General features: G+C 35.1%; 3 protein-coding genes across 3 annotated transcripts; all 3 read left to right on the top strand.

Moving 5' to 3' along the window:
- Positions 1–430: 430 nt before the first annotated feature.
- LOC17882607 (leucine-rich repeat extensin-like protein 3) lies at positions 431–1,122 on the top strand. The gene has a single exon (XM_006290067.2). The coding sequence runs from the start codon at positions 569–571 to the stop codon at positions 1,118–1,120; it is 552 nt and encodes a 183-aa protein (XP_006290129.1). The 5' UTR covers positions 431–568; the 3' UTR covers positions 1,121–1,122.
- A 504-nt stretch (positions 1,123–1,626) lies between these two features.
- On the top strand, positions 1,627–5,221 carry LOC17883149 (conserved oligomeric Golgi complex subunit 8). The gene is made up of 12 exons (XM_006287320.2): positions 1,627–1,879; positions 1,957–2,109; positions 2,610–2,758; positions 2,909–2,986; positions 3,094–3,187; positions 3,283–3,357; positions 3,472–3,768; positions 3,857–3,924; positions 4,019–4,073; positions 4,204–4,342; positions 4,490–4,674; positions 4,766–5,221. The coding sequence occupies exons 1-12, from the start codon at positions 1,754–1,756 to the stop codon at positions 5,051–5,053; spliced, it is 1,707 nt and encodes a 568-aa protein (XP_006287382.1). The 5' UTR covers positions 1,627–1,753; the 3' UTR covers positions 5,054–5,221.
- Positions 5,222–9,413: 4,192 nt separating this feature from the next.
- LOC17883828 lies at positions 9,414–10,050 on the top strand. Its single transcript, XM_006289956.2, has one exon. It carries the CDS (start codon positions 9,509–9,511, stop codon positions 9,827–9,829), a length of 321 nt encoding a protein of 106 aa, XP_006290018.1. The 5' UTR covers positions 9,414–9,508; the 3' UTR covers positions 9,830–10,050.
- The last annotated feature ends 2,207 nt before the right edge of the window (positions 10,051–12,257 follow it).

Raw genomic sequence — 12,257 nt, 5'->3', positions numbered from 1 at the left:
ATAAGAAAAGGTTAAACAATGAACGAATCAATACAATGGCGACCTTTATCAAAATGGAATTTGATACAAAGCCAACTTTGAAAGCAAAGTATAAAAAGAACAATGACATACCAAAAAATTTGGAGGAGTGTGACACTTTTTGGTTCTAGAATTAGTTGTTGCTTCATAAAATGGATTATTATTGAGTATGAGTTGAGAAAAGAATATCACAAGTCATTTGAAATAATAAAAAAAAAAAATTCAAGAAGTACACCTTCATAAAATATTTTCACACATCAAAATGTTGAAATTTGTATAGTCTTAAAAATATATTGTGTTTTGAAAAAGCTATGTTTGCATCTTTACCCCATTATATGTAAAAACATCTATATAAAGCTTAACATACATTGTCTTTTTAATATTCTCAAATTTACTATTAACTTTCCAGCAAAACACAATCCATCAAGAAAGCATCTTATTATTATCATCAAAGCCATGAGATAATTTATAAATGTCCAACCAACTAAACTAAGCAAGCAATGAACATTATTCCACTCCTAAACACCAACAACGTTTCTAGATCATCAACATGGGACACATCATCATCATCGTTGCATTGGTCATGGTCGTAGTAGTTGCATCATCACCTTCGGATCAAACAGATGTCCTCACTCCTCTTTGCATCAGTGAATGCTCCACGTGTCCCACCATTTGCTCTCCTCCACCTTCTAAACCCTCTCCCTCCATGTCTTCACCTCCTCCTCCGTCTCCCACATTGCCGTCATCCACCTCTCCACCGCCTCCACCTCCACGCAAACACTCTCCCCCGCCAGTTTCACAATCTCTTTCACCCCCGCCGTTGATTACCGTCATCCATCCTCCTCCACCACGGTTTTACTATTTTGAGTCCACACCACCACCTCCACAAGTTTCTTCCGATGGAAAAGGCTCTCCCCCATCAGCGCCACCGTCTCCACCATCCCCGAAGGGGCAGTCACAAGGGCAACAACAACCTCCTTACCCATTTCCTTATTTCTATTTCTACACGGCATCAGATGCCACTCTTGTCTTTTCTTCCTCTTTTTTAATCTCTCTTGTTACATTTTCTCTATCTATCTTTCTTAACGGTTCGTTAGTGTAAAAAACTCCTTTATATATTGTTGTTATATACTTACTAAACTATACTATTTATTCATTTGTTGATGTGTAATATAAGATTGCCTTCTTATCATCAATGCAACATCGAACATCAAAGTATTTAGGCATGTGAAAACGAGCTACTTGGCCTCATCAAAGCTGAATCATGAATGTGTCCAAATAAGGGTGAAAATTTTCGATTACAGTATTCAGTTATTATTTAAGCCACAAGCGAACCAAGACCTACCCTTAATTGATAATTTGATATTGTATCTAGCTACAGTATTCAATTTTATTTTTTTGCCTACACTATAGTATTCAAGTTTATATGTAACAAAAGTGAAATGCACGTAAAATCTTTATTCTCGGTTATGATGGTTTATTTGCCGGCAAAAAAAGAAAGAAAAAGGTTGGTTTATTTTCCTAATCGAACCGAATTCTTATAGAAAATGTCGGTTAAATCCGGTTCTGTTCTTTAACTCATTTAACGAGGATAATAGAAAATTGAAAGAGAAAGTTCAGATCCAAGAACAGGAAACAAATCGCAGAAACATTTGAAGAAATTGGAGTTTGCTCGATCTGTATAATCTCTTTGAGGAGATTTTGACAGCATCGGCTACAAGAGTCTGATCCGGAAATGGCAACGGAGGTTGGGGAGATGTCTGCGCCGGAAGCGACGGCGAGTCTTCTCTCTCTCGCTTCCGCCACTCAGCAACCGTACGTCTCCGAGCTCCTCTCTTTCACTCTTGATCGTCTCCACAAGGTATATCTCTCTCTTGATATCTCTGTGCGCATGGATTTTTTCTAAATTCTTATATCGGTTACTGAATATTTTTAAAGGAGCCGGAGCTGCTTAGAGTGGATGCGGAGCGGATTCAGAGACAAATGCAAGAGGTCGCTGTTGGAAACTACCGCGCTTTTATCACAGCTGCTGATGCTTTGCTTGCGATCCGTCAGGAAGTTTCCTCCATTGATAAGCATCTCGAGTCTCTGGTAAATATTATACCTGTTTGTTCCATTTGTTCATTGAGTTCTACTGCTTCACTTGGTTAGTTCTAAATCCTGGTAGAGAAATTAAGATTAGTGACTGTGCAAGTGTCATTGCTAGGATCTGGAACTAGTTTTTGGAAATGTTGTGGTAAAGGTTGGACTAGTATTAGTCGTTTCTGGAGCTTTACATAGTCTAAAGTGGAGCTAGGTAATTAGAAAGTCGATTGGAATCAAGTCAAGCTGAAGAATTATGCTGTTTTCAGGTTCTATATTTTTGTAGACTCGGTGTAAGCCAAACTTGGGAGATTGGTCTTGCTGTGTTGTACTCTAGCAGACAACTAACCTATTGAGAATAAGGTGAATGAATCAGGGGATTAGGAATGTAACTTGAGCCTCCATGTTTTTAGTAACAATCGTCTGACTGTAGCAGTTGCATCCTTGGAGATGTTTTCTTTTGCTACCAAATTTTGATGTTGGAAGTCTGTATTTTCCACCTGTTGCAGATAGGCGAAGTCCCAAAACTAACGTCTGGTTGCACAGAATTTATCGATTCCGCTGAGAATATTCTGGAGAAGAGGAGGATGAACCAAGCGTTGCTGGCAAATCACAGCACTCTTCTTGACTTGCTTGAGATTCCTCAGCTTATGGACACGTAAGCTACTAGTCCTGCCCAAAAGTTTAATCTTATTTCTTGTCAATCTCTGCTCATGCCTTTTCATGAGAGAAAACCGGAACGTATTCCTGGCTTTAAGCAACTTCTATAATTGTTTCAGTTCTCCTCAAATTTTATATCTTTCTGCAGATGTGTGAGGAACGGAAATTTTGATGAGGCTCTTGACCTCGAAGCATTTGTATCTAAACTTGCAACCATGCATCCTAAGTGAGTGTTTTTGGTATCTTTCTCCCGATATATTTTTAACCTTTGCCTACTTAAGCCCTGAAACTTCAAATTTAGCTCCTAAGAACTAATCTTTTCTCAATGTCAAGATTGCCTGTCATCCAAGCACTTGCAGCGGAAGTTAGACAAACAACTCAGGCGCTTCTCTCACAGCTTCTCCAGAAATTACGCTCGAATATACAGGTTTCATGTGAATGTAGTTTGTTTGTATATAGTGAACTATGCTTAGGCTTAGCAATCTAGTAGGCTCAATATTTTGTTGCTGCTCTCTATTTCAGCTACCAGAATGTCTCCGGATTATTGGATACTTACGGCGAATAGGAGTCTTTGGCGAGTATGAAATGCGATTGCAGGTAAAATATTTTGACATATAAAGTACTAAGATTTGCATTGGTCCTTTCATTACATCGTTTTCCTTTTTTTTGTGTGGAATAGTTCATCCTGAAATGTTATTTTTGTCTGTGCAGTTCTTAAGATGCCGAGAAGCATGGCTCACTGGAATTCTGGAGGATTTAGACCAGAAAAATGCTTATGAGTATTTAAAAGGCATGATAAACTGTCACAGAATGCACCTATTTGATGTGGTTAATCAGTATCGAGCGATATTTGCTGATGATACATCGGGAAGTGAAGAAAATTATGATGGTGGACTTCTGTTTAGCTGGGCCATGCATCAAATAACATCACACCTGAAGACTCTGAAAATTATGCTTCCAAAGATTACTGAAGGAGGATCTCTATCAAATATTTTAGATCAGTGCATGGTTGAGTTCTTCTACATCTCATGTATTCCCTTTTGAATTCACTGTGTAACTCCGATTGACATCTTACCTTCTTCTCATGACCATGCAGTACTGTGCTATGGGGCTTGGTTGGGTTGGGCTAGACTTCCGGGGTTTGCTTCCTCCACTTTTTGAAGAGTAACAATTCTTTATATTACCTTCTTACTTACTTTCATAAATTTTTACTTATCTATGTACAAGTTCAGTATCTAACTCACAGTACGTTCGACAGGGCTGTTCTGAACTTATTCTCCAAGAACATGAGTACAGCAGTTGAGAATTTCCAGGTGGGTGAGTTCGAAATTTGAACATTTGTTCTGGCATGAAACTCAACTCGCATAGTGTCTGATTTCCAATCAACCAGATGCTGTACTCTTGAGTTTCTCAGTTAAGTTTTTCATAATGTTATACTTCCAGCTAGTTTTGGATTCACATCGATGGGTTCCACTACCATCTGTTGGCTTCCCAACAAGTGGCATTAATGAAGATAGCAAAGATGATGTCACACCTCCATCATACTTGATGGAGCACCCGCCTCTTGCAGTTTTCATAAACGGTGAGACAATGATAGAGTATCAATCTCCAATACTAAAGAAGATATAACACATGATGACTCTTTTTACTATAACAAATGTTGCAAAAGCAATTTATCCCTTTTAGATGATTTGTTTTAAAAGTCTGATTGCAATTGATGATCCCACAGGTGTATCTGCTGCTTTGAACGAACTTCGTCCTTGTGCCCCGCTAAGTCTGAAGAACGTTGTTGCTCATGAACTGATCAAAGGACTTCAGGCTGTCTCTGACTCCTTACTAAGATACAATACAACTCGGATGCTTCGACTCAAAGAATCCAATCTCTTCCTCTCACTTTGCCGAGCTTTTGTTGAGGTCCGGTTTTACATCTCATCACATCTCAAGTCTGTATCAACAAGTCAAAAGTCAGTAATGTAACTCAAATTGCCCTTTGTTCATCATACAGGTGGTTTTTCCACATTGTGCCACATGCTTCGGCAGATGTTATCCAGGTGGTGCGACCATCGTTATGGATGCCAAGAGTGCATACGAAGGTCTAGGTCGGATCTTAGCTGCATCGTCCTCTCAAGAACCATCCAACAAATCTCCAAAGGTCATCAGCACCGACACAAAGGAAGCACCGGAGAATGGTATAGCCTCCCCAACTGAAGAAAAACAAGACGAGAATCTGAACGAGAAAGAAGATAACAGTCCCGTTCCATCGCAGACTCCGGAGACAACACCCGAGTCTTGAGAGATTTTTAACAAATTTGTCTTTTGTTGTAAGACTGATAAGCTAATTAATACATATAGAGAGAGCGAGGGACGAAGGGAGAGAGACAACAAAAGCTTTAAAACGAAGTGAAGAGCATCAATGGATTATCATCTATATGGTATAAAACTTGTTTATGTTTTGTTTTGATTTTCTATTTTCATTAAAAGAAAAAAAAAATTCAAGTAAGAGCATCAAGTAAGATCCTCATCTCCCGTACTTCCTATTCGACAGATTTACATATCGGAGTTTATTGGCCGGCATAAATCTAATTAAGCATTTGCCCAGTTTTGAGTTTCGAGCATTTTCTGAATTAATGAGAAAGTTGGCAAAAGCGTCTTTGGATTTCGTCTACAAATTTCAAGGAGGAGAGATTAATGATTTGCAAGGAAATTAAGAAAAGAAGGAGAAGCAATTTCCTTGGGGAGATCTGGAGCAGCTTATTAGATTGGTATGTCACACAATTTCCATATATTAGGTTAAATGATATATGTTGTGATTAGGCTAAATTACTGTAGTCTTTTCTTTTTGGATAATGGTTTTGATGGAATATATTTTTTTTTTTCTATAAATACTTAACATCATCATATACGAATATCCACTGACCTAATTAAAAGTTTTACAACTTATAGTTACATGTATGTCACGTTTATACATGCAAACTCGTTCATCATCCACAAAACCCGTCCTTCCTCCGGTATGTGAACTCATCCATCGTCGACCAAAAATGTTGTTCATCGTCTACAAACTGTAAAGTATACTGCATAAACTAGAACATTATACATATATTATAGATCTAGAAAAGCGGGGAACACCAAAATGACCTATTAATATGATTAGCCAAATTCTTCTAAATGTAATTAATATGATTGGCATACGTACCTCATTGAGATTGACATAAATACTCCAAAATTTTTTTTAAAAGAGGGTAAGAAAAATCCTCCACGTCCAAATTAACATATATAACATTTGGTCAAAATTAATATAACCATTTTTCCGACGAAAAAAAAGGAAAATTTGTTTTTTTATGAGGTACATGAGTTAACGTTTACAAATTACAATTAAGAACAAAATATTTGATATAAAAACAAAATATTATATGTTTTAGATGTAAACAATTAAAACAAGAGGTTGCATACTACTCAAGTACTAATCATACCTTTTAACTTCTTTGATACCTTTGATGATAATATAACGAAAACCTCAAATATATCAAACCAAATCAAAGAGTTTTACCAGCCTATAAGCCGATAATTATCCTTTTAGTTTATAAAAATAGAGAGATCGAGAGAGTAAGAGAGAGAAGGGGTGACAGAGAGAGAGTAAGCACACATAGCTTCAAGCATGATGACGAAACCCTGATTGAAAAAAGCATGCAAGAAACCACCATGTGTGCTCACTCTCTTCTGTCACCTCCTCTTACCTTTAATTTCGTCGCATGAGATCGGTCATGCTCTCGACTACCTTTGATAGTCGATCCTCAACAACCGATTTCTATATATGTATCTACTTTTATATGCATATATATATTATCAGTGTTCTATTAGGGGACTATAGACCTTACATCTTTCTATCTTTGGATGTGGGAAGAAACTGAGACCTGTCGGGGCTTTTATAGCCAAATGGAGGAGAGAGAGAGAGAGAGAGAGAGAATTAGGGATATTTTTTATTATTAAAAATGATATATAAAGAGATAAACTCAAATCTCTCTCATGTATTATTGATAAAGATTGTTCCATATTCTAACCACGTGAAATGCAATCTTATATCACTAAGATGCTGGTTTTATTACCACTTGATTTCTCGTAGTCGTCGTTTGTTTTTGCTATTTGATTTCTGGTATCTATATATAACCATAAGCTAAAAGATAGGCTCTTGGTTGCATGGTTTACTTACGGAATATCTCGAACTAATTAATGAGCAAAGATTAATGTGTAAACAATGTATCAACTAATAATATGCAAATTAACAACTAACAACTGGTCCAGAAACTTTGGAATAACATAAGGATGAAGTTTGTCTAACAAACATTGGATGAAGTTTAAATTCTCATATTAAAACATATAGGAATAGGATTAATTCGACAATCATGGAAGAAAAGAATAGAAGACTTTCTAATATTGTGGAATAAAAGATTGGACCGACCAATTACATATCAACAGAGCCTCATCATGGAAAATTAAAGGTACAGCCACACCCAAATATTCAATACGGCGCTAAAGCATCTTAAAGCATGAATGCTTTTTCCGAAAAGAAAACAATTTTAAAACTGTATGAGATATATATATATATATATATATGCTCTCTTTTATATATAGTATAATTTCTTCCATCAAATTCGTCTTTGATGCCATCACAAATTAAAATGTTATATAACTAAAAAGAATCTTTCCACCAAAACATATACTAAAGTAAATTATACTATAGTGTAATATGTATATGAACCATCCGAATTTAGAATTAGTAGGATACATAAAGACAAAGAAAATTACAAGAATTTTCCGTTTGGAACAAAAAAAGCCACATCATTGTTACTTAATTTCAAAAGTTTGCATTATATATTAATTTAACCCTAAGAGAAGAAAAGAAAAAGTTAAAATCCGTGGTGATGAGATGAGATCTGCCGAGAGAATGCGAATATGTAATGATGATGACACCTGGTGTGCATTGCGGCATTGGTGCGTACAATCAGAGAGTAGAATAAAAAAGAAATTAGTACTTCTTTTTTAATGTCAGAGTAAGGGATATAGTATGTATATACCACCAAAATAATTGTTGGATAATAATTCCAAATATGGAAATGTGCATAGGTTTGCTCCTCCGTCGATAACTTTCCTTTTTAGGCAAACACACACACAAATAGCGCAGCATAAATGTATTAATGTTTTGGTTATAACTTTTTGAACAAATTAAAACTGAGTTTGTTTTACCGTTTATGAGTTCATCAATGGGTAAGATTTTGAAACTAAATCGCATGTTACAAATTTACAAACCAAAACAAAGTTTAAATAATTATTGTGCGTTGTATATACATGTTACCCTCTCCATATATATAATATAGTTTCGATTTTCGAACGATAAGGGAATCAAATGTTGAGGGGGCATACTCGCAGAGCATTGTTTGATCAAATAAAAAGATCGAATATATCAAATATGAATATGAGTGAGTGACCACAAAAACAATACTACTATTAAGATTCTTCCTCTCCACAAAACTGAAGCTCTGTTATTCTTTTCTTTGTTTTGTTTTACCACTTTCGGCGTGAAGAATCACGTGGGAAGCCCCTGAATAGACACATGGTGGGAACGAATATGCCGACCAACCCCACGCATCGTAAGTGGAAACATCTCAGAACCACGCTGCTCATCTCATCATTTTATCCCTTTTCTTCAGTTCTCATACTTAATTATCGACTCGGTTGAACTTTAATTATCGGTATATGGCCAGCAGCATATCCGTATTCCCGGTTCATTCATATTAGACCGGAATGTCAATGAGACTTTGGGCTTGGGCTCAGGTTACGAATCCCTAAAATAACTAATAGAGGCCTTATTCGCTGCTGTATCCAGATGTTTTGACTTTTGATAAGTTTGGAGTTAGCCTATGAGCCTATGACTATGATAAATATTTCGTTTTTCTCTACATTAATATTATATCATCAACTTTACTTTCTGATTCTGATACTTTTGATTTTTAGAAAATCATCATCTACTCCTTTTTTTTTTCCCATGTCAGAAAATGATAGCTCGTAGAACATTAAGATACGGATGAGTAAAGTTGTATGGTCATAAAAAAAAAAAAAAGGTTTTGCTGGTAGTCACGTTCACATGAAAACAAATAAAAGAATTTGAATACAAAGATCACGCCAATTAATTTTGGATTTGTGAACATTATTATCACACACAACTTGCCATTGACCGCTTATGTCTAATGCAATGCAAGCTACATCAACAGTCAACGGTCAATTACATACAAACAAATATACCCCATACAAATACAACTTCATATTTCCATTATTTCTTTATCTTCTCCGAAATTTATACTGATTACTTAGCAAATTCAAATTTCTTTTATATTTTCTCCTCTGTTTCTTAATATTTTTATATAAAAAAATATATCCAAAAGCCTTTGTTTTAGATTTTGCTTTTTTCTGTTTTGCTTTTTCCTTATCTCCATTTGCTTTTTTATCTTTTTTTTTTTTAATAAATAGAAACAATAAATATTATTAACGTGGAGAGACAAATAGAGAGACCAGCTCAAAAGACACGGCCTTGGCTTACTAGGCGTTCTCCTCTTCCTCCTTTCCTCTCCAATTATTATTATTATTATTTCTCTCCTCTGAGCTGTGTGTGTGTGTAATATAACAACACACACAAAAAAGAAAAGAAAAAGAAAAAAGGAAAGATTCTTCTCGTCGAACGAAGTCGCCGGACTCTATGGAAGACTTCGGCCGTCAAAGAGCGTACGGAGACGGAGGGATGCAGATCCAGCCTTACAACGCTAACCAACCCGGAGATTTCAGGAGCTACAGCGCTTCTTACGGGACGAGGGAGAACAGTATCTACGATCTCAAGAAGAAGGAGAAGTCGATTGCTAGATCCAAATCTTGGGGTATCACCGACCCTGAGCTCCTTAGGAAGAAGAGGGTCGCTAGCTATAAGATGTATGGTGTTGAAGGCAAAGTCAAAGGCTCTTTTCGAAAAAGTTTCAGATGGCTTAAGCATAGGTACACTCAGGTCGTCTATGGTTGGTGGTGATCCTCCTATTATTTTTCCCTCTTTTTCTTATTATTTTACTTCATCAGCTTTTTTGTTTGTTTTGGTTTTTTTTTTGAGTTTTGATGTTCTCAAGTAATTATGATTGTGTTCTGTTCTGTCTCTTCTTTCTCTCTTATGTATCTCTCTGTGTTGTGTGTTTTAATCTTGGATGTAACTGTGATGGCAAATTATATATATGAATCATTAGTTTCACTAAGTAAGGAACTTCGGATGGATCTTTTGCACCATGAAGCTGGGTTTGATAAAGGATAGTCTTGTACAAATTTGATGCCCTTTGCTCTAAGATCATTAGTTTTCCCAAAATCTTGTTCAAGGTAGATTGTGAAAAGGTCTATATCATGATATATACTCTTGTTTTTTCATATATATAGTTTTGGCTTACCATGCTTTTGATATGGATTGGGGTTTTTTTTTTTTTTTTCCCTGTTTTGACTAACTACATCAACTTGATGAATCAATCTCTAACTCCCTCTCGTTTTAAGTTATGTTCAAATCATTTTGGTGATCATTCATTCGCATGAACAGCTCTGCTTTCTATTCAACGATAGCAATTATTTTTGCCTCTTTGAATGATTCTTAGGTATCATTTTTAGAGGTTACCAACTAAACATGTTTCGAAGATCTCTCGAACTTAGAGATCTTAGAAAGCAAGTTTCGGTTGGTAAATGATTTACTTGTTGTGGTCTATAGATTCTCTGAGTGAAAAGTTGGCTTTTGAAAAGCTGCTAAGTGCTAACAGCTTGTTTTATTTGGGGGACCATTTCTCTATTTGTAGGTGTCATCCTTGTTAGCTTTACTTTGTCATTTTTGATATAAGTCTACTACACTCTGAAGACTAATGTATATGTTTTGTTTTGTCATCGAGACTTGTCTACTTTGTTAACTAAGATTGAAGTCAATGTTTTCATTAGACTTCTTTAGTTATCAGAAACTTATTATGGCAGAGGGAGACTCATACTATCCTTCCCGTAGCGATCTCCACCAACTGTTAGTATTACCAGCTTCTAACGTTTGTCCCTTTTCAACGCATTTACTCCGCCGAACCTGAGGTTTTATGATATGCAAATACATACAAAATGGAATGCTTAATAAAAGCATCCCAACATATTTCCAATATTATACTCTCTTTTAAAGTCATTTCAATATCGAAGAAACGAATGAGATAACCAAAAAAAAAAAATCAACAACTTGTTTCGGTTTATTTTGAGGGCTGCAAATGCGTTTGGTGAGCAAGTTACATAAGCATGCTTAGCGACGTTTTTGATGCCCAACTTGTTTACAATTGCGTTATCTACTCAAATGAAAGTCCCTATTATAGTGTACCTCGCTTCCAAATATACTACAATGTTGCAAATCCACATTATGTCTGTGAGCTGTCGTAACACTATTGGTGTTTGTATGTTGTAGTATTTTCCAAACTTAACTATGGAAGAAGGTTAAGCAAGTCTAAAACCTAAAAATTAATTTACTGACTACTTATTTTTGTTTTGAGTTTTGACAAGATGAAACATTAATTTGAGGGAAACAAATTAAATTAAATTATTTTCCCCAAAAAGGAAAAAACTAAAATAAAGTCAATAAAATCATAAAGATCAAGTTATATATATTTTTTTTTTTTTGGTGGGAAGATCAAGTTATATTTGTTGTTACTATAGAATAGAAATTAGGTTTGAACCCGCGGTACACCGCGGTTTTTGTTTTTAAAATCAATTTTAGATATTAGTAATTAAAATTTTATATGTATTATTATTCTACTATAATTGTTTATTTAGTAGTTCATGTTATATAAATAGGTATTGTATGTTGTTTAGTAGTTAATTTTATTTATATGTAGAGCGTGTTTATAAGGGTGAGCTTTTATTTTTGAGGTTAAATTCTGAAGTTTCTGAAGTGTAGATTTCTAATTTGTTAAGAGGGTTATCTTCCGGAATTTGATTTCGAGTATAACAGTGAGAATTTTGATTATGGTAGTGAATAATTGTTGTACCGCTGCCTGTTGGGGTATAGTGTGTTGCAGACACAATTTTATTTTTATTTAGAAATTCTAATTGTAATTAATTTTTTTTTGTTTTTATATTGTTTTTAAAATATGAATTAATACAAGTATATTTGCTTTCTAATTTTTTTTTGATATGTAACACTTTTTTAATTACCAAGAGATGTTAAGTTTTGTGTTCATTAATATATATATAAACTTAATATATAACGCAATTCATATTTAGTAATGTTAAGAAGGGAAAGACTATGCTGTGTCTATAAAAAAAATAGTATTGTTCAGAATCTGCAAAACCAATCCGGTTAACACATACATTCAGTCAACAAATAAGTTAAATAGATAAACCACAAACCTTGCTCAAAAGAAAAAAAAAAGAATTGCTCAAAAAAAGATTAACCACAAACCAATACA

Source organism: Capsella rubella, unplaced genomic scaffold, assembly GCF_000375325.1.
Source record: "Capsella rubella cultivar Monte Gargano unplaced genomic scaffold, Caprub1_0 scaffold_6, whole genome shotgun sequence".
NCBI lineage: Eukaryota > Viridiplantae > Streptophyta > Magnoliopsida > Brassicales > Brassicaceae > Capsella > Capsella rubella.
Note: the sequence above shows the minus strand (reverse complement) of the source record. Positions and strands in the feature narration are given on the sequence as shown.

What these genes read in the sequence shown, in the direction of transcription:
- LOC17882607 (XM_006290067.2), top strand. Translation starts at nt 569, where the DNA reads ATGGGACACATCATCATCATCGTTGCATTGGTCATGGTCGTAGTAGTT.
- LOC17883149 (XM_006287320.2), top strand. Translation starts at nt 1,754, where the DNA reads ATGGCAACGGAGGTTGGGGAGATGTCTGCGCCGGAAGCGACGGCGAGT. An exon ending in CTCTTGATCGTCTCCACAAG is followed by an intron (nt 1,880 to 1,956) that starts GTATATCTCTCT and finishes ATATTTTTAAAG; the next exon opens with GAGCCGGAGCTGCTTAGAGT. An exon ending in CTTCCTCCACTTTTTGAAGA is followed by an intron (nt 3,925 to 4,018) that starts GTAACAATTCTT and finishes TACGTTCGACAG; the next exon opens with GGCTGTTCTGAACTTATTCT.
- LOC17883828 (XM_006289956.2), top strand. Translation starts at nt 9,509, where the DNA reads ATGGAAGACTTCGGCCGTCAAAGAGCGTACGGAGACGGAGGGATGCAG.